The sequence below is a fragment of the Temnothorax curvispinosus genome, unplaced genomic scaffold (genome assembly GCF_003070985.1).
Source record: "Temnothorax curvispinosus isolate PA1 unplaced genomic scaffold, ASM307098v1 QBEX01002370.1, whole genome shotgun sequence".
Classification (NCBI taxonomy): domain Eukaryota; kingdom Metazoa; phylum Arthropoda; class Insecta; order Hymenoptera; family Formicidae; genus Temnothorax; species Temnothorax curvispinosus.
Window position 1 is genome coordinate 341122 of NW_020212150.1, and position 21780 is coordinate 362901.

The following is a 21780-nucleotide window of genomic DNA, read 5'->3' on the forward strand; positions in this document are numbered from 1 at the left end:
CTCTTCACAAGAAAATCCTGTGCATTTTCTGTTTGCCCCACAAAAAATATCATTTTTATTTGTTCAAACGTTATTCGTGTTCAAATATAGCTTCCAAGAAATTTGCATTCATGCATCCGATATAAAATTATCGACGTAGACATTGCCGAATCATCACGATATCAAAGTTCAATTATCATGAATTTCAAAGAGCCACGCGGATATTGTACCGTTTATTGTCCTTTTTTAAACGCTCGATTATAACGAACGTTCTTATTTCCAGGAGAGCGAGATTTATCAGAAGTGCGTGCGGGCGCCGCCGAATCGCACGGTGTTCGATAGCGAGAGTCCGCCGCCTTATCGGACGCCAAGTAGCAGCCAGCACCTTCACCCGGGGCTGCTCGACATGCCCGGCGATCGGGTGACGCGGAGTCAGAGCCCCAGCAGCAGCAACTTGTTGTTGAACACCGCGCGCTCGATGTTCAAGATGTTCCCGAGCCATACGACGCCATCGTCGACGTCGATGCCGGTCAACAAACCGCCCTTTTCTAGTTATTCCGAGTCCAGTAGTAACGTGAGCAGTAATCTGAGCAGTAGCAATCTGTCCAACATCACCGTGGTGCCCTGCGAAACCGACGAAAGCCGGCAAGAGCAGCAGCAGCAGCAACAGCAGCAGCAACAGCAACAGCAACAACAGCAACATCAACCCCAGCAGCAGCAGCAATTCCATCAGAAGGTTTGATCCGCGGCGTCCTCCTTCCTTGACGCCGTTGTCGTCATTGTCGCAGCTGCATCGTCCGACTTCGAAAACGAACGACGGTTCTCAAGATCGTTCTGCGCGACTGCAACGACAACGACGATGCCCTTCAAGACTGACTCACGGGAGAAGCTTCAACATAGGATAAATTCCATCGGTCGTGTTCCATCGTGTTCAACAACGTGTATCGCATACGCGCGAGAAAATGTAATATCGTCCCGGCTGGTGGTATCCTCGTTGGATCGTTCTTCTGGTGTTCTTCTATAATGAAAGAAAGAGAGAGAGAGAAAGAGAGAGAGAAAGGGTCGTCCGTTCGTGGCCTAAAGGAGGGCCGGCGGAAGTGTAAAGAAGCCGGCTCCTGGTAGTGACTGAAAAAGTTAAAATCAGTCATCAAAGACTGCGCTCAATCGTCGTGCGTTGGTTCGCGCCTGTCCTCTTTTTGTTTTATCCTTCGACCGGGAGAATCGATGCGCCGTCGCCGCCGCCGTTATTGACGCGTCTCATTGTGCAATTCCACACGCGGCCAGTGTCTAGCCTAGATCTCAGATTATTTCAAAAGCGGTGGCATGAGGATTACGGCGTCGGGCGTGAAGAGGATGGGAAGCAGCGCAGAAATGGACGGGTCGAAAGCCCGGCGCGTGGAAAACGGCGTTACCAACGCGCGACGCAAAGCGGCGATGGCCTACCCTGGAACGAGGGGCTCTCCCTGTCCGGGAATTAGACGGCGAGAAGCTTCACTTCGAGGAGAAACGGGGTGCGAGGTTCGCGACTCGCGCGACACCGATTCGGCGACGAAGCGGATTCCCGCCGGTCACCCTCTTCCAGCTCTCGATCGGAGGCTCTGATCGTCGGACATCGCGGAAGTTTGTTCATCGCGACGAAGACTTAGTAAATTATTTATTGTCGATATAACATTTTATTCGCGACGGGCGGCTGCTGCGCGACGGCCGGACGGGGCAAGTGTGGTTTCACGCGATGGTGGTTGTGGAGGAAAAAGGAGAGAAGAAAAAAAACGGACGAACGGGACACGAGTTGAGTATGAGCGAATTCGTTCGGTTGCGTGAGTGCGAGACCAGGCGTGCGTACGAGTAAATGCAAGCGCGCGTGTGTGTGGAACGAGTAGAACGAAAGACGCGCAAGAGGCGCGGCTAATTGCAAGGTCGAGAGGAAAAAAAGGAAGAAAAAATAAAAAAGACAGAGAAAGAGCCGGGACCCGCGCGCGCTCGCGCTCGCGCGTGTTTGTGTATGCGTGTGAGAAGTTGTGTAGGGGGATAATGTAGTGCCAAGAGTGAAAACGGGGACTCTGTACATATTAGGCTAGGTAGTTCAATATCAATATACTTATTACGACTAAAAAAAAAACGATATGCTACATACCGATTTAAAAGTAAAACATCAAACATACGTTACAAACACGCATACCATTAAAAACACGAGATGGCCGGCCGTACGAAACTATAATGGGACGCGCACGCACACACCTCCGACAAATGTATATTCTTCTGGCAAAGTCAAAGTCGATTATGTTCTACCTCGAATGCTATGTGTACTTGAAGCAATCAACAACGTCGAGAATCTTTTCCGGCATAGAGATTAGATATAATTATAAGGGAAATTCGTCGATCTCTTGTTTATTTTAAAGATTATGTGTTCGTGATCATTACATGTTTGATCATAATCATAACTAGCAAATCGATGTACTGATAATTTATTTGAAAAAGTTAAAAAGGAGAGTTATATAGAACGGATGGTCATCTGTTATCGCGTTACATTGATGCGTAATTTCTAGAATAAAGTAAGAGTTTCGAAATTTCTTGCAACTCAAATAGCTGGAATGGAAAAGATTAATTCCTCCAATCAGCATTGCGTTAACTACCGTATATGTTCTTTCTCTTTAGATTAGAATTATATATTATAATATACACAGGGAGGAAATATAAATACGATTGCTTGGCACGGTTACATCGATATTTCTGGTTAAACTAACTCTTGTTGTTAGCAATTGCCTATCTACTAAGTTATTCGAGTGTAAATATAACAAAAAGAGAGAAAGAAAATTTAGTTCATCAACATATTGAGTTAAATCCAATCGACGTTAATATAACCGGTTAATTAACGATCGACCGTAGTGCATTCGTGCATCGAGGAAGAATCGAATGATCGTTATTTGTTCGATAAACATTTGTTTTGCAGACAGAGTACGTTTGTAATGGCGGCGTGCATACAAGAATATATTTGCAATGCAAATCTATGAGAATGCGCATCCCTTTCGCGTTCCGAATGGCTCGCCCTGTGTCCGACATAACGCTATCTTTATTATTATTCAAATAGATAAGGCCTCAGTTTTGACAAAATAGGACGAGTTCTGTTCGAACGAGGATTCGAGTTTGATGACGCGTTTTGTAGTTTAACAAATAACCACATTTCATATATATTTATATATAATTATATATAATTTATTCTCAAAAATTGATGATAAATCTTAAACTTCAAAGACATAGATATATTATATATCATCAATGGTTGATTACATGGTTTAATAAATCATTAAACGTAATTCTTATCAGGATTTCTTACTTTTAAAATACTTCTAGTACTGTCTCTCGTAAAATATAGATGTTTAATTAAATTTTCAAGACTTATAAAATCAGCTAGGTCGGCTTGTACGGAAATGCCTTGTCAACTTTGAATCTCAGTTTCGAAACAGAGCGAATCACTCGATTTATTTCATGAGAAGTCACCAATTATTATTGTATTTCTTAAGGGTCCGCGACGCAGGGAGAAATTGCAATGAAATTATACCGATACGTTTCCCTTTGTGATTACGGATCGTGCGTGGCGTACGAGGAATGCGCGAGACAGGAGGGAAGGTGGCACGCGTAGAGCGGAATAATCTCTCGTGTGCACTCTTTGTTGGCGTTAATTTCGCGAGCTTCCGCTTCGTTTCCGAGGAGATGCCTTGGTTGGCGCCCTACGATATCCGTTCGGAATTCTGTTAAGTGCACGAAATTTTCTCATTTATATCACCGCCCGTGCGTATCCGCGACGCCGATTTCGTCAAATCGCTCGACACAAGATTCAGCATTCGACGTGCGTGAAAGTGTAATATCCTGACGACGAGGTCCTAATCATCGTTAACAAATTCTTCCTGAGAAAGAGGAAAATTGTAAATTTCAATCTTCGTGAAAGTGTCCGGGCAATTACGCCCGCACGGCGACACATTGTTTCGTTTCATGTTCATTAAGTCGCTGTGTGGCGAGTCGAGGGAAAAAAAATATCGTCTTTCTGTTTCACCTTTGAGATGTGTTCACGCGCATGCAATATTAGGCGACGAGGTTTAATTGTATTGTACGTAAATTACAATTAGCGCGTGTGCGGAGCGAAGCGATCAAAGAGGAATATATTGGCAAAGATGTTTCTTTTTTTTTCTTTTCGAATTCTCACTTCTGTATTGCCCTTCTCCATTCGTCTTTCATCGTCCGTTGATCACAATCTCGTTGTCTCGCGCACGCATTCACTTTTTTCTGCAGTGGGAAAAATAAACCGTACGTATATGTGTACTCTCGGGAGACAGATAGATTGTGACGAGCGTATTATAGAAGACGAAACGCGGAGGAGAGCGGAGCACAGAAGGGAGTTCGAGAAAAAAAAACGTTGTATAATTCGAAGGGTCCTGTGCAAGTTTTGGTTAAATTTGCGACGTCGTCGACTTAGATTGAATTTAAAACACGACGACGCGAGCGCGAGATATTTTAGACGATAAGTTCTAGGCGAAGTGAAATTTTTAGCAAGCTATTGTCGATTACTATTATCGCTATCAGACATCGTGATATATCTAGCAATTTGTTAATTGGGATTTGATGAGAGGTGCGAGATGTATGAGTATAATCGTGGCCTTTCGACACGAGAGAGAGATAGAGAGAGAGAGAGAGAAAGAGAGAGAGAGAGAGAAAAAAAAGAGAGTAATGAAAGCGATCCTGGATGAAATATCCTTTTGCCCATCCGAATTCACGGTTCAATCTTCGAGATTGCTATTTTAAGTTATTTAAAAGCCAAAATAACATATTTTTTATACAAACTAATTGTTTAGCAAACCGCTCGGCTCACAAAATTATCAACAAAACGCTTTAAGCGTTCGAAAGAAAAGAAATAGAAGTATTTAATTAATATATACAGTTTAAATCATCGTGTTATCGAACTGAGCGAATTTCGTAAATAACTCTTATCGAATGCCGCACTTCGCGCAAATAAAATTCCATTCTCAGCAATCTCATCGTAACGCGAGGCTGGCTTGATCGTGACACCGTCCGCGATTGTCGCAGTGCGTCAGCAGACCCGCGGCGAATCGAAACCGTAATGTTTCAAAGTCCATTGCAAAATACAAGCAAAGAAGCAATAAGATAATGGAAATGTGTCGGAAGCGGAGACTAACGGTCAATTGGAGCTGCAAGTTCGACAGTAAAAGAACAAAATTGAAGATACAGCCAGTCTTTTACTTTTAACAATTTAGAAAAAATGTGTCATAAGTAATAGTTAATGAAATTAGATTCTTTTTTTTTCCTCGACTTCGAAAACTGTTTTTCTTAATGTGTTCTTAATCGCCAAAAGTTTTCGCTTCGCATTTCTAATTGATTTTTCGTCATTACGACGGGCTTTCGGAATTAACGGCGAGACGATCGATCTGCCGAATGATCTGCAGCTCTCGCGCACGGTTAAAATCAAAGGTGCGAGATCAAGCCGGCTGCTGCCAATTAATCTAGTCACGTTGAGCCGTGCGTCCGGGTCAGGGAACAATCGCGGCCGCCGATTTCACCGATTCCACCGATTCGGATAACACAGCCGATACTATTGTCCTTGTCGGCGAATTATAGCGGCGGAAAGGATAAGATACTCTCTCTCTTAGGCGCAATGTGATTTCCCAAGGTGTTCCAAAATAACTCGCGTCCTCCCTCCGGCGAAATTGTGACGCGGAGCGGAGCGGTTGCAAGGCAAGGGGTCAAAAGCGGTGTCCCCCCTTTTTTAAAAGCTTTCGTTTCTAAGCTGTAATTATAATTGTACTGTTGATAAGATCGGTATGTCTAGTCCCTCGCGGTGGAAGGGAGGTCGAGAGAGAGATTCGCCATTGTCCCTCTCGCGAAATCCACCCTATAAGTCTTTCGACCAATCGATCCTAATTTTTTTTTCCTTTATCTCTTCCTTCCCTCGAGTCACCCCTGGCATGGGTCTGTCTGATCAATTCGATTCGCGACTTTGCATCCAATTAATTTCATATGAATTGAATCGTTTCGTCACCCCCAGTTTTCTTGGTTCTCTAATGAGTTTTAATTAATCGAAGAAAAATTGCGTTTCGTGTTGTACGACACTGAGGATCAAAGAATTCCGGAAGCATTGACGGGTGCAAAATTGCGAGTCGAATTAAACGAATGAAATCACCCTAGGAATGTCTCGCCGTTGTTCGTAGGTACGTTGCGTCCTGCAGTCAGCCCTCCTACTGTTGCGTGCTAATAAGGGAAGCTCGTAACATAAGACTCTTTCTTACAAACGTTTTACGTTCACAAAAAAAAAACGGAAGAAATCGGTGAGTCATATATCACGAGCTCTCATCTTATCAGTGCAAAAGTGTTATCCGAGAAAGAGAGAAAGACAGAGAGAGAGAGAGAGAGAGAGAGAGAGAGAGAGAGAGAAGTGCGTTGCAGAGGAGCGTGACAAAGGCAGAAATCACTGAACTTTGTACATATTGGAAAATGTGCTTTCCCATATAGTTCTTACATAAAAGTCAGTCGGGGAAAAAACGTACAAAAGGATAGTTTTGTCTTTTAACTGTATGAATGTTAAAAGATTTGTCTCGAAAGTTTAGTGTTCATTATAGTTAAGTATATTTTTCTTTATAATATACATAAATTAAATATTTATATATAAAACGTATATACATATGTATATGTCATATATATACTTTTATATATAAAAACTAAGGTCTACTTTAAATGGTTTATGTATGTATGTATGTATGTGTATATATATATATATATCTATACAGGGTGTCCGAAAAATCGCCTAAAAATAAAAATTTTTAATTTAAGAAATAATTAAGAAAGAGGGATGCCAAGCGGATTCTAAATTACGATTTTTGAACATAAAAGTGGCTATAACTCGGAAACGGCTCATTTCCGGACCTATGTTTGTATGAACTTTTTTGCTTGTTTTTGGGTCCCGAATCACCTCCCAAAGTGGAGTAGGCGATTTTTCGGACACCCTGTATATATATATATATATATCTAACACACACATATATATATACATATATATGTGTGTGTGTGTGTTAGATTTTGCACTGAGAGAGACAACATTACCACTTTGGAACCATTTTTTCCTCGACTGACTTTTCGAACGCCAGCGCACAGTGTTCCGGCGTGTACAGAGTTCCGTGGCAGAAATAAAAGACAGAACTTGTCGCGTCACTCGACAAGTTCAAACAGGCAAAAAAATTGTTTTCGACCGTGGCAATGCGCGAGAGCGGGCGAGAGAAAGGGCGAGAGAGAAAGATAGAGCGACAGAAGTGGAGAGAAAGAGATAGCGGAAATCAGGACTCCTTTTTTTCAACGTAATCAATCGATGTCGTAGGAACAGTGTTAAAAATAGTAGATCGCTTCTACCGAGAGTAACACGAAGAAAAAAAATCAAGATGCAAAAAAAAAAGAAAAATCTCATCTCGAAGGAAGTAAAAACAGTTTCGCGCGGCTCGTCGCGAGAGGCGAGGAGAAGAAGCGGGGAAAGAGAGAAAGAAAAGGGAAGAGATCGCGCGAGTTCGTGCCGCACTCGGAGAGAGGCGCGTCGCGCTTGCGAAATTGCACATTTCGAATGCGAGTCACGTTCGTTCGAGCGCGCCATGGCGGGGCGAGAGAGAGAGAGAGAGAGAGAGAGCGAGAGAATGAGAGAAAGAGAGAGCGAGAGCGAGAGAATGAGAGATATGAAAGGGAGTTCTTTTTATACACTATAGAGAGTCGTACCACACTATCACATAGGGAAAGAAGAAAAAGACATGTTCGTTGTTCACTGCTCTGGCTTGCTAGGAAAAAAAAAGAAAAGCAAACAATGTAACACACGACGGGGTCGGCGGGGAGGTCGCCCGGATCTCGACTTCGAGGCGCTTGACGAAGACCCGAAAGCCCTTCGCGGGCGGCCCTCCCCGTCCTGCCCCTCCAGTATAAATCGGCAACACTTCGACATTGCAAGATTATTGGTGTACTTATCACGCAGTTTTCTACAAAATAAAGAAAACGGTTTTGACAAAAAAAAGGGAACGACGCGTTTCTGCGCGGCGATTATTTCACGAAGACACCTGTTTCCTTGATCCGCCCATTCCTAACATACAAATGCGTGCGTTATAATTTTAGGTTTTACAATTATATTATAATTTTACTTGTTGATTTAGAGAGGAAGGATTGAAGCTGCAGCGATAATATATAAAATAACAGAGTAAAGAGAAATTCTAAAAATTCGTATTTATACCCCACACATTTTTATGTTAGATCTGACTTCGAGTTATCTTGTCGATATAAAATTTTGCTCTTTTATAAGTTAACAACTAATAAGAATTAAGACCATATTTTACATGTAGACATCTGATGCGCCGGTATAAAATCTTAATTCTTCACGAACGTATTAACTTTATATCTTTAATAAAAATATCTCTTAACGATATCATTATTTCTAATAATAACGTATCTTTAGCGAGTAACAACATTTCTAATATTTAATAAATAATATTACTGAACGTTTCTGATAAATATCTAATATATAATTTCGTTCATACGCAGAATCATTTAGATACTCGTATACATTATAAAAGAGATACGTATGAAATAATTCGTCTGCTAGGTGAAGCAATTGCAATTCTTCAAACTGGACTAGGCCGAGTGAAAGCTGAAACGTTTAACAAACCCGGCGTGGTTTTACCGCAGACGCAGAGGGAGAGAACCGCACGAGTTGGACGTGCAATTACGGTTGTTTAAACGCGTCCGCATCCGCGGCGGGCGGGGCCCGCTTAATGAACGTGAGAGACCGAGACCGGGTCCCGTCAAAATGGCGCACGTAAACGTGGGGGTGGCAAGAAGAGGGGGGGGCGGGTGGACGCGCGGCGGAAGCTATATACGTCGTAAAGGCGAGTGGCGTAGCGTATATTTGGTAAGCCGCGCATCCGGAAATAGAACGTCTTCCCTTCTTGCCTTACCTTACGAATGTGTGCGTCTCCACTTTCCTGTTGTGCACTCTCTCGCTGTTTCCGATTTCCCCGCCCTTAATCGGCATCCGATCATCCCCTTTCCGTCTCTTGTGCCTTCGTAAGCTATCCGAGTCAAATTATGGGAAAATGAAGACGCCTAATGCGGAGGAGTGAAATAAATCTCGTCTCATCGACTTTGTAAACAAGTTCCGTTAAATTGTATTATGGATCACGTAGAATTTAATATAAAATTTTTTATATTTGAATTAACTGAAGTAGAAATTAAAATTTTAAAAATTACTGATTTTTATCTCTATTTTATTCAAAAAAGATATTACTTATATTTTAGATTATAATTATTAATTCGTTTTACTCACGTAATATGGAATACCTGCTTATTTCAGATAGAACATTTAGACAGATTTTACAGTTTTATTATTAAAAAAAAAGTATTGCTACAGGAAGACGTGTGTTATATTTAGAGATAAAACGATACATATAATATATAAAAATGATCATAATTTTATTCTTTCATTGTTGACATTGTTGTACGTAAAAATTTTGTAGTTGCAACTATAAAAAAAGACTTATTAAAAAGTAATATGTTTAAAGTAATCGCTGCTTGAAAGATTTGCAATCGAAAACGCTCGGCTGAATTTTACTTTTACGCACGCATTTTTCGTATTTTCTCGAGACGAACTTTGCTCACGCAGCTCGCGCTTTTTCTCGCGATGATCGAGGTTGAAAATAACTTATATATATTCTTGGGCTAAGGGAAACGAAACGTGCGTTAGCAGACGGCCGTTCAACGGATTGCCAGACTTTTTTATCTCTGTGAACGAGTCTTGGTAAGGTTCTCCTCTAAATGTTATATGAAAAGAGTAAAAGATATTATTATAAATGTATCTAAATAATATAATCATAAAAATATTAATTATCTTCAACATTATTCTATTTAACAAATTTATTAGTCAACAATTAGCTTATATGGCTAATATCATTCTGAATTTGCTGTTTGCCTTCAACTAATATACTTGAATTTCTGATCAGAGTAATGTATTTCAAAAATACTGATTTTTTTTATTATTTCAGAATACTCTGATTTCAGAAGGACGTTTTTTTATCATTCTTGGCAGAACGTCAGTCTCTCTTTCAGGGATTCATGGAAAATTAAAAATTCAGTTTCTTCGATCCCGGGCATATATTTTCGTATATCCGCGAATCGTTCGGTTATCGCGAGGTTTTCGAACGAATCATAAAATCCGGAGGAACCGAAGCGACGAGTTTGTTTTTCCATACATCGCGAATCCAGATGGCCGCGAGTTTTATTTCAGCGACACCCAGCCGCTTATCCGTGTCATTTCGCGTCTATTTCGGTCTAACGGAAGTTTAGGCAGAATCTGCCTTGAGAATATACCTTGCTTGTGCCGAAAAATTGCTCTAACGACCGGTCGTCATTCGGAAACTCGCACCCAGTGCAATATTCTAAGGAAAACAAAATCACACATCAGTTTGTGATTAGAAACTCATAAGAGAGGATTTGCTTAGTTTTTATTGTTATATTTTTTATAAATATAATATCCAATAGTAAAAAACCTAGCATCGACACATCGACAAATATTAAATATGGTGAGAAAATATAGAAATTTCTCCGTTTTCATTTCCTAGTTTACTAGAAAATCCATCTAGCTTTCGCTCTTTAATACTTTCACAGTTTCCCAGAATCAAAACGTATTACTAAATTTCTATATATATAAAATGCAGCTTCTCTATTTCTAAAGTTTTCGTTGAGAAATGAAAACGCCGTGGACATTTCACTGTAACGTTGAAGTTGGAGTCGTCTGATTCTCACGCAGGCACAGACCTGCCGTTACACAATATGGAGATATCTGATTTTTATTTCGGAGCCTGTGCAACCTCGCGCGCGAGCTCGCGCGTAATTGTCGAGTGCGCGAGCCTGTAATTTTTCGTCGGGTGTGTTGCGTCGGCAGGCTCGAAGTTGCCGTATCGCGAAGACACGTCAGTCAACTTGGATGCGATTCCGCGCTTTGAACTTTGAAGGTATATGACGGGTGTCGAGCCTGAGGACTCTCAACTGCGGATCGTCGATCATCGACGTCGACCATTGATCTCGCACTAACGATCGCGCCTCTCGAGAGTTTCTCCGGTCTATAAAAACAGACGCGATCGCTCGATGACTCTCTCGCGAGCGGTCTATTCACGGCATACGGAGACTCAAAGACCGAGCCGAGGAAGATCAAACTCTTATCTTACGCTTCACGGATAAACATCGAATTGATTTCTTATACTGAAATCATTTGTCACTCCGCAATTACCACGCACGTCGCAACCAGCTGATTTTAATTACAACCGTTCGTTTAGTTGAAAAAAAATTTATATTTATTATAAAATAAATATACATTTATATTTATTATAAAATATATTTATATATATAAAGTATATATACATCTACATTATGTGCTGAAAAATCACTCATACGTATATTATCTCGAAATTTTCAAGAGAATTTTTTAGAAACCGTGAAAATGTCTCTCGACTTTTGAAATTACAAAAAGAATTCCAGATTCTTTTAAGATATTTCCGTATCTATAATCATCTTTTGTGAACATAAAAATCCTTAATTACTTTGTATGAAGCATACTTAGAGGATAACTATAATAATGTTCACTATTTTGACATGCAATATAAAATTGAATTATTTGTCACGCGGCGATTCAAATTGAAATGTGCTCTGCGAAATAAACGCGTACGTTATAAATAAATACATAATAAGATTATAACAGTAATGAGGCTTAATTGACTATAACTGGCAATCTTTATTAATAAGTCACGACGTTTCGACTTATTAATCGATATATAACGACTTATTTCGATTAATAATTCGAGTCCTTTTCGAATTAGAGTCGAAACGTCGTGACTTATTAATAAAGATTGCCAGTTTATAGTCAATTAAGCCTCATTACTGTTATTTATCCACTGGCGAAGAAAATTTTCTCACTGTATGATAAGATTATTTTTATAATTCTATAAGAGAGAATTATCTACCGATTTAAAAAGTGCTAAGACGCGCATTTTGCAAGGATTAAATGTTTAAGGAACTTTTTGACCGAGATCTACTCCGAGCAGTCGCAGCCACGAAAAGGGACACCGTTCGTCGTCTATTAATACCGAAATATATTTCAATCGATCGAAATAAAAATCGGTGCGCGATACGCGCGTGCGTGGACGCGTGCAATTTTGCGTGGGTGCGTGGGTGTACCACGGGCCCAAATAGATGGACGGAAGGAAGAAAGGCGGCGCCGCGCCGCTCCCGCCGGCGCGTGCGCGCCACGACGCTGGCGTCGCGACGCCTTCTTGAATGAAACGCCAACAGTCAGTCGCATCGAGACATCCACCCTCTCGCATCGTTATCACTCCCGGGGGATACTCTAGTCGAAGGGGACTTGTTCAAAGAAAAACCGCGTCTTCTCCGAGGACTCGCAGGGTTCCTCGACAACGCGAGGCCAGAAATCGAAGGGTGCAACAGTGGTCATATATATACAGTATAATCTTGATTTCTTTTTCCTTTTTAAAAAGTTTAGAGAGATTGAGACTGAAAATGTTGGAAAAAATTAAATTCAGATTCAACTCTAGATTCTAATTTATATTCAGGCTCAGATTTGAATCAGAATTTCTCAAGTTTCCTCGTAAAAAAAGGAAGGGGGAAATCGAATTGCCATTGCAATCCAAGTCTTGCAATCGGAACGTTATTATCTCGACGAATTCTAATTCAAAATTTTGCCGGAGATGTACAAAATTGATTCTTATACGCAAGTTTTTATATCCATTCTTGTTCCGTCTGTTCGAACCCTCCCGAGTTTTCTTGCATCCTTGTCTCTTATTTCGTATCTCTTATTTATTATTCCTCGTCTCCGCGGATTCATTTATCTGAATCTCTCACTTTTTCTCGCAACTCTATCGCGTCGCAACGCTTCCCACGGAATCGGAAATCACCGCATAGAGACTCTTCGTCATGCATCGCTGCGAAATCGTCCGGCAAAAGAACAAGATCGTTCATGTTACACGTGCACTTGTAACATCATGAATTTGAAAAAAAAGGAAAGATCCGGGAAGGAGAAGAATGGAAATGAGAATTTGAAAAAAAGAGAAATTATGAAGAGATGAGGTGATCATTACGAATGAAAGACAGAAAAGAAGACGAAAGAAAACGTCAGGAAGAAATCTAATCGTATCATCTTGAATGACTCTCTATATGGTGCTGTAACGGAAAAGAGGAACGCCTTTTGATCGATCTAGAAATCTTATTATAGCTATGAACCTGTTATAAAGTTTATCTGTATGGAGTATGCACATCTTTCAATTTGATCTTAATATGTATAACTTATTGAAACATAAATGGATAATCATCATATCTCAATCAATGATGAAACTAATCTTTCATTTCCAAAAAAGTTAATGAGAACAAATGGAAACAGATCTATCTAATAGATCAATACAGAAATTTCAAAAAAAGATGGACGTGTTTTTAATGTAATATCTTAATTGCACATTCCTCATTATATGGTCTTCAGAAACATAAAATTTCATGTCTGAAAAGAATGTTGGAGAAATATTAGCCGATTGTACCCATCATCATTACGTCGAAAGTGCGCCACAAGCTGTGCTAGAAAATTTCATGTGGAAAAGTTCCCGTTCACGAAATCTAAGATATCGAAGTTGAAGTATGTAAGTAATTTCTGTATCACGCAGCGATGAAATTGTGACCCAATAAACATCTGTAATTTCTAAAACAGAAGTATTTCATAGAAATTGCATTGAAATTAAATTGATTTTAATTTCGATAATTCTTAATATCAATATCATCGCATAGCGTAAATGATAATGTTTAGATATCGATAATTTCATGATACTTCTTTTTGTGGCTTCTAATTTTTGTAGTATTTGTATTGCTTTTTATTCATGTTGGTCTAAAAAATAAGGAGCTTCCATTCAATACTAAAATATTCCATTCAATACGTAAAAATTATATTTCACAAATGTTAATTATTATGTTTTTAGTCTACTTTATTCAAATTATTGGGTAATATTATTGGGTAATAAAATCCCCGATCAATCTGAAATAAAAAAGACTATAAAGAAAAGAAAAGAGTGAATCCGAAAGATCTAGATCTAACATTTATGTATATAATCATTAGATTATAACATTTATAACAATAGACGTTACACGATAAATGTGCATTTATATACATATTTATTAAAACATAACATTTATTATATAATAATTATTAAATTATAACATTCGTGACATAATAGATGTTATTTATGATGAATTCGCGATTGGTCGTAGCGAGAGAATCGTCTTGTTGAAATACGTCATCATATATGCAACATATATATCAACGCGTGTCAAGTAATCTTCGAAATGAAATAATAAAACTTATAGAATTTAATGTAGATTTGGGGAAGTGCCAGGGAAAATATCCCACACACGTTATTAAACTTTATTCATGTTATATTTACAGGACGGCTAAGTTGCGTACTTTCGTGGTCGAGAGAGATTGCGAGATGATATTTTAATAACGTTTGGCAATTTAATAACCGCGTAGAAATTTTCTCTCTAATAAATGATACTTGAGTATTAAAACGCGATGATAACCTAAAGTATACTTTGCGACAAGTGAAGATGATAAATAGATATGAGATAAAAACCTCATGCAATATGATTTCATTAATTTTTTTTTAAATTATTTCAATACTCATTAATAGAATTTTTTATTAAATTGATTATCTTTACTGCAAGATTCTCGGGAAATAAAACATTTCTATATTACTCGACCTTTCATAACAGATATTTATTAGATATAACTATAACACAGAAATATAGTTGAAGATATAAACTTGGATTATATCATCCCCATTATCTCGTACTCATGTGCTATATACATTTGTCTTGACTCGATGGAATTCTTATCGCTTAACTTTCTACGACACATCCAGTTTCACAGTTGAGTTTCGTCGACACTTAAGTGCAGCGGAGTTGCGTTCGCGAATTAATTCGCACTCGAGTCCGCAAGCGCTTGTAACGCCCGACGAAAGCACACCGCGACGAACATATTAAATGTTCAAATGTATACGCATGGATATGAGTATCCGTTACGTAAGGGGGTTCTTAATATAGCGAAACACTCGCTGGATCTTAGCCACACGGATTTCGCACGCGGATATTCGAATAGCACGTCGTGCGCGCGGGTGGAGGCGGAGAACACGCGAGCGCGCGCTGGGCTCTCTCTTGATCGTTACTCGATTTCAGATCGCATTAGATCTCACGTGAGATGAGAACATGTGGGCGAGAATAGACATAAGGCTCTCGCAGCTTTATTCCAGCCGCTCGGTAATCCTATCCGGCGGAGGAATATAGGAAGTCAGAGAGCAGAGTACTTCACGCGCTCTTTACATTAAATTAATTGCGGATCTATTTTTGGAACAACCGCAACTGCGCTGAGAGAGAATTTGTTCGGGAGATTTAATAAAGAGTAAATATTAATCTGCTCTCGCGGGGATTTATAGAGTAAGGATCACTTTATTCTCGAGATTTATGAACTGTGAAGACGATGTATGTATTTCCTAGCACGTCGTATATGTAAAGTAAACGCGCTTTCTCCTTATGCTTCTCTTTACACTTCTCCAGAATTAATTCTCCTTATTCTTTAACGGGAAGCAGCGCGGCGGTATCAAGCTTAAAATTCGGCGAAAGAATCGCAAAACGAGTTCGATCTTGCGTCGATTAAATTCAGTATCGCTATAGATAAAAGGAATATAATATAATATTTGATCTAAACGCTGTTATTATGATTGTCGCGAAAGTCGGTGGAATGCGAGACGTTAAAATGACAATTAGTGTTGATGTGCGGCGACGGGAGATACGTGGAAAATATCTTTCGCACATACGATTCCTGCGGCGTCCTCCGCAACACGCGATCCGTCACACGATCATTTCGCGTCATTTACTAAACAAACAGACTGACAGACGCCTCTTCCTACTATATTTTCGACTCGCTCGTATGTGCCAAGATTTCGTGTCGACTTGATTAAGTCGCCGAAATCACTACCAGGCAAGCACTGCCGATTAGTACACTTACAAGACAGTCAAGACGCAACAGGTATATCATTGTTCGAAACATCGAGAGGCTTATGTCATTCAGACAGATCCGACACGTATCTTATTTACAACATTTTTAAGCGAAGGGTAATTTGTCCCAAAGCTCACGATGTCAAAATTACGTTACGCTAGCAATAATTGAAATAAATTGAGTTTGCGTTTTTTTTTTTCTTATACGTATAGGGTAAGGAAGGACTATTCGAGTTTAGTTAAAGAAAAACTTGGATAAAAAATTTCCAAGACAAAAAACCAAAAAGTCCTATGCTTCCCATAAGCCCTTCCTTATCTTGACAATTTTTTATTTAATTTTTTCTTTAACTGACTCAAACAGTTTTACTGTAAAAAAATTTTGTAAAATTACAACTATTATAGTGGGTAATTTTGAGACCCACTATAATAGGTGTAAATTTCCACACATTTTTAATTTGTATAATTCTAATATAAAATTACTTTTTTCTTCCGTACTGTAATTTTGTAAAATTACAACTATTATAGTGAGTCTCAAAATTACCCACTATAATAGTTGTAATTTTACAAAATTTTTTACAGTGTTCTCTTTACCTTATAGTAAAATGTAATCTCTCGTTTATATCTCGTTGAATATCTTAATATTAAAACTGTCAAGATTCGGATCATGATTTTTAAAGTTGCTACTCCATGTATATGATTAAGAGTTTTAAATGGGAAAATATTCCATTGTGATAGAAACAAAATATCCGAAGTATGAACTTAATTTCAAAGTAACCGAGGACAAGTAATCGCGGTGTTGCGTCCCTTGGAGAACAGAAACTTTCAAGCAATAACAACAGCAACAAATAAAGATTTAAAACAAGGGTGATCTCCCAGAATTGGAGATCGAGCAATTGGAGTTTAAAATCCCTTGCCATAAAAATTGTGATCAATGAAGCGAAAGATCCATAAAGGAACGCAATACTTTTACATTGGAAACTTTGAATCTCAACCAAGGGATGTGATGCAACGAAAGAAGAATCTTTCGTATGAGACAAATCTACCGAAGCAAGACTTTTCAGGCTTGTTGATGGGAAGAGATTTCGCGAATTAGGAGTTGTTTCAAGAGATCGAATAATGAAACACACAGATTAGTGACGCAAGACCCGGATAATCCCGAAAAAAAAAATGACACGAGCAGTGTCTGGAGTGTTGGTCGAGGGTGTGTCTTTTTCCGCTTTGCTGCCGCTGAAATGGAGTCCGCCAGCAAAGGGGAACAGGCCGATCCTCCCGCACGAGCAAATAATCTTCGGCAACGGCAGACGAGCAGCAGTCGTGCAACGTGAAAGAATCTCGCGTGCTACGAATCGTCATGGTAAGTTAATCTCGTCTAAGTAACAGGACGCAATAAAAATCCACGGGAATTATCACGACGTTTTTATTTTTATGATGACACTGTTCTACAAGAATAACGCTTATCGGTGGTAAAATACGAATTTATGAAATTGACTTGGCTTATAAAAATTTCTCGTTCAATTTTGTATTAGAAATCATAACGTGAAGATTATAGTTAAATATGTTTTAAATTAAATAATTATATTATAAGAAGATTCGAAAAAGAGAAAAAAGCTCAAGGCTTTAAATTAATTTAATTTAATTTAAATTAACTAATGTTGTATTTTAGTCTTTAAAAAAACAAACCTATTTTCTATCCTTCTCATGAAGTATTCTATATCCTCCTTGTGAATGCGTAATGATTTAAAATAAAGATCGGAATATCCCGATATTTTGTGTATAACGACTCTATTCGTATTTATATATTTTCAGTTATATATCGCTCGTCCACTTACGTTTGTCCATTTTGCGTTCTCTTTTATTACGTCATAAAAACTGTATCTCGGAACGGTTCTGGAGTGTGCAATTGTTACTACGACGAGATTGGGTTTGTTGGCCGGCAGCCGGGAATAGTATTGACTCCCGTCGTAAACGTTGTGCCAGTTAATTAATGAATACTAGCGTGCGAAAGCTATAGTGCATCGTCGAACGTAGCACATATTTTCGACGCATGTCGTATCTGTCGTCGAGGATGTCGACTTGGTCGAATGATACACTACCGACAAGTCGTTCGGTTCAAAGTCAACGGCCGACAAGCGGAACGACGTACCGAAAATAAAGGTGGATGAGGGATGAATGCCTCCATTTGCCTTAGTAAATCTTGTATGTTGGTCAATTTATTCTGCTTGCGCGATTTATTGTGAAAAATCGTATCCGCCGACGACTATAGCTTTTAAGGTTGCGTAGCAAATGTGAAATAATTACGGTTTTTCTTTTTCTTTATGTATGGTTATATACATCTGGGCAAATTATAATGTTACAGTTTATTATCACGATCATTCGTAGCTTTGAAATAATATAATGATTACTGATTTAACTAACTGCAATGGGAAACTGCGTGTTTAAAATTAACTCAATAAATTGAACTCGAAAAGAGTTGAATTATTGTAACTAGACAACGCGATAATTTAAAAGAACGAGAAAATTAATTAATTTAAAAAATTTTGAAAACAAGAGGATCATGTATCTGTTTAATTACTAGACGTAGATTCTAAATTTCCCCCTAAAATTCTGGATTTGCGATGGAATCTTATTTAGAACTGATTTTAGAAAAATTTGATTAAATAAATTTTTTTTGTGTTATAGATAAGGCTGTAATGTGTAAAAGTGATCGATAAACTACTAGGAGATTATTTAAGTGTCTCAAATCACTCTGTATAAAACTCTAGTTTTAATTTTTATTTTCTTGGAAATATGATATTAATTTCGTTTTAAATAATATTCTGTACACTTTTTAAACAAATTGAAGCATTTTGATTTTTCGATCATACCTCCTTAATTCGAACAGTTAATACAATCTATTCTGTGCCATACATTGTCAAACAATTTATGAAAAATTCAGGTTGTTTGATAAAAACTCAGGGATTTAAAAAGTTAAAGTTCAATGATACCGACGCTCTTTAACCGATTCTAAGCCCTTATCGTTCCTCCAATACATCATATAACTTCATCGCTTATTTTACAAGAGGCAACGGAGTTATAGCATCGGTCGCGAATATTCGCGGCGGCCGTCAAAGAGATGCGAAGTGATTTACAAATGCGTTTAACGATGGCGAATACGAGACTGGAACGTCAGATTCTAAATATTACATCCGGCGCGCAAATAGGCCGTCCATTAAAATCCGTAGCAGCTACATTTTCCTGACAATGGACATTTTTAATCGACGCCCAGCAAATCGTCTTTGTACGCTCTTTACAGTCGTTCGTGCTGTCGCATTTAATGTGATTTACGAACGCTAAACGTTCTGTACGGTGCTCTATCTTGCGGAACGTATTGTCGCTCGTAAAAAACATTAATTTGGCAATAATGCTTCGCAGTTACTGCGATCATCAAGTACATCCGTTGAGGTAATCGCTTGATAACTAAATCATCCTTTCATATCATTCTAGAGCTTTGTAAAATTATATTTCAGCATTAATAAGACATCATTAATATTTTATTTTGATTTATCATGATTTAATCACTGTTTAGCGTAATAATAAATTAGGAAATAAAATATTGTTAATTAATGTATTACAAATTATTATTAGACATAATTATTACTTTGTTCAGACAAAAAGACAAATAAATAAAGTATAATTTATGTGTCAAATGCAAATGTCCTGCGTATCTTTATATTTTCTATATTTATAAATTTATCTGTACGCAATTTATATTCACAAAAATCAATGTTTCCAGGTAGAATGTCTAAAGATGCGGAAGCGAAATTCACATTCTTCAACTTTTACTTCTACACGGAATAAGATTACAGTCTTCTAATTCAGGATCGAAAAAAATAGATTGAAGAAGGCATTTTTTTACATCCTCTATTCTCAACAAACAGAGAGAGACTACAATTCTGCGTTCTATTTTTGACTAACGAGATGCAGCGCCGAGAGAGACATTGTTAACGTTCACTCCCGGCGCATAGAGCCACGATCAATTAGGAAGTTGCGCAAAGCGACGAGTGTCGAAACGAGTGCGTTTCCTGCGCACGGCGCTTCCCAGGCTAAATTCTTCGCGACGTGTTATGTAGAGGCGACAAAGTGCCATGAATTTACGCGACGCTTATATAGCGTTCGAAATCTTCACGCGAGAGCCGCATATTATAGTCAAGTGTACGACACGGACGAGACGTGTGAGTTCCATTTAAATTCTGAAAGTTATACAGGGCTTCGTCGTCATCGCCTATTACGCTTGACAGGCGAGAGACGCACGAATTATAAATATCAAACGATCGACTCACGCGAGACTAGAACCTTATCTTTTAAATGTAATATCCATCTTAAGTTACAACGCATAATTTAACACTTAACCGAATAATCCTAATGAAATAAAAAAATTTATATAATATTGGAGCAATATATAAAAATTTTAAAGCAACACTTGTGTCAGACTTGGAAAATTATATTAGAAGACTTAGACTCTCTTTGCAACTTTTAACACGGAAAGACTCTTCTATATTTAAAAAAAGAAGAATTATAATATTAGAACATAATAATATAACGTTTGCAAAATAAAAAAACAATTATTTTTTCATAATTACAATTATAATTACTGGCGAGGTAAATGTTACTTGCTCGGTTTAAAAAAATAATTGTTACAAACAATTGTATATTATTGCGTTTTGTTATAATCTACAAAATCAAATAAAACAAATCCCATAAATTTCTTTCAAGCAAGATAAACCGCGTTGTCTCGCGTGTTACGCGCGCTAGGCACGTTCGGTTACTCAAGCTGACCAAGCAATTTGTCGAGATAAGAATAGAATTTTTTTTAACAGTATATCTTTTGTTTCCAGACTGTGGTGACATATTATTTTCAACGATACATCGCGCTTGAAGAACGCAAAACAACGTTTCTCCTCGGAGGCGTCCTCGGTTTGCGGAACGTGTCTCGAGCACTTCATCATATCGAGGCGTCATAACGAGACGTTTTTCGGCGTCGCGATTCCACCAACGGGGAAAATAGCGAACGAGCAAATAAGAAAACGCACGATGGAACGGCGAATCTCACTTGCCGCCGGGTCAACCGGCTGCTACAGTGTTGCTTAGGATTATTTCCGTCATCGTTTCTCTCGCACCGTCGCGCCTGCCGCCCCCGCTTTCTGCCAGCGCTTATGCGCGTGCCAGCGCGTTTCTCATAAATATCGCGTGGATCGTGAACCTTTTGGTCATGGCAACGTCGGCATGGCGTACGCGAGAAAAGACAGGGCAGGACGAAATTGGTATCGCTTCCACGAGTTCAGTTTTCGTGGTCGCAGACACACGGAAATGGGCTTTGTCCCCGTCTTCGTTTTGATTCCAATCGCGGTGATTGTCGTTATTCCAGGAGCGAGTTCCGAGAACGTATATCTTTCCTTTTCTAGCGTCAAGATAACGCTGACTAATGGAATATCGGTCCCAATCTTTGTTGTAAAATAAGATATAGAAACAATTTATTCGTCTTCTTGTATATTGATAAGTTCAATCGTTGCTTTGTGAGTTTTTCATGCATTTATTTATAATTTATTTCATTAAGATATTGACACATCTTATTTTAAATCTTTATTTTATTCAGTAAATGAAAGTAACTGTGTGACAACATACATACACGTATTT

General features: G+C 38.6%; 1 protein-coding gene across 1 annotated transcript in view; it reads left to right on the forward strand.

Annotated features, from left to right (window-relative positions):
* The window catches only part of LOC112451564 (mitochondrial distribution and morphology protein 34-like), a 75120-nt gene extending 68602 nt beyond the window's left edge, over positions 1-6518 (forward strand). The window contains exon 4 of the mRNA XM_025011220.1: positions 263-6518. Within this exon, the coding sequence (XP_024866988.1) occupies positions 263-721 (459 nt within the window). The 3' untranslated portion in view covers positions 722-6518. The remainder of the gene's footprint in view (positions 1-262) is intronic.
* Positions 6519-21780: the final 15262 nt, after the last annotated feature.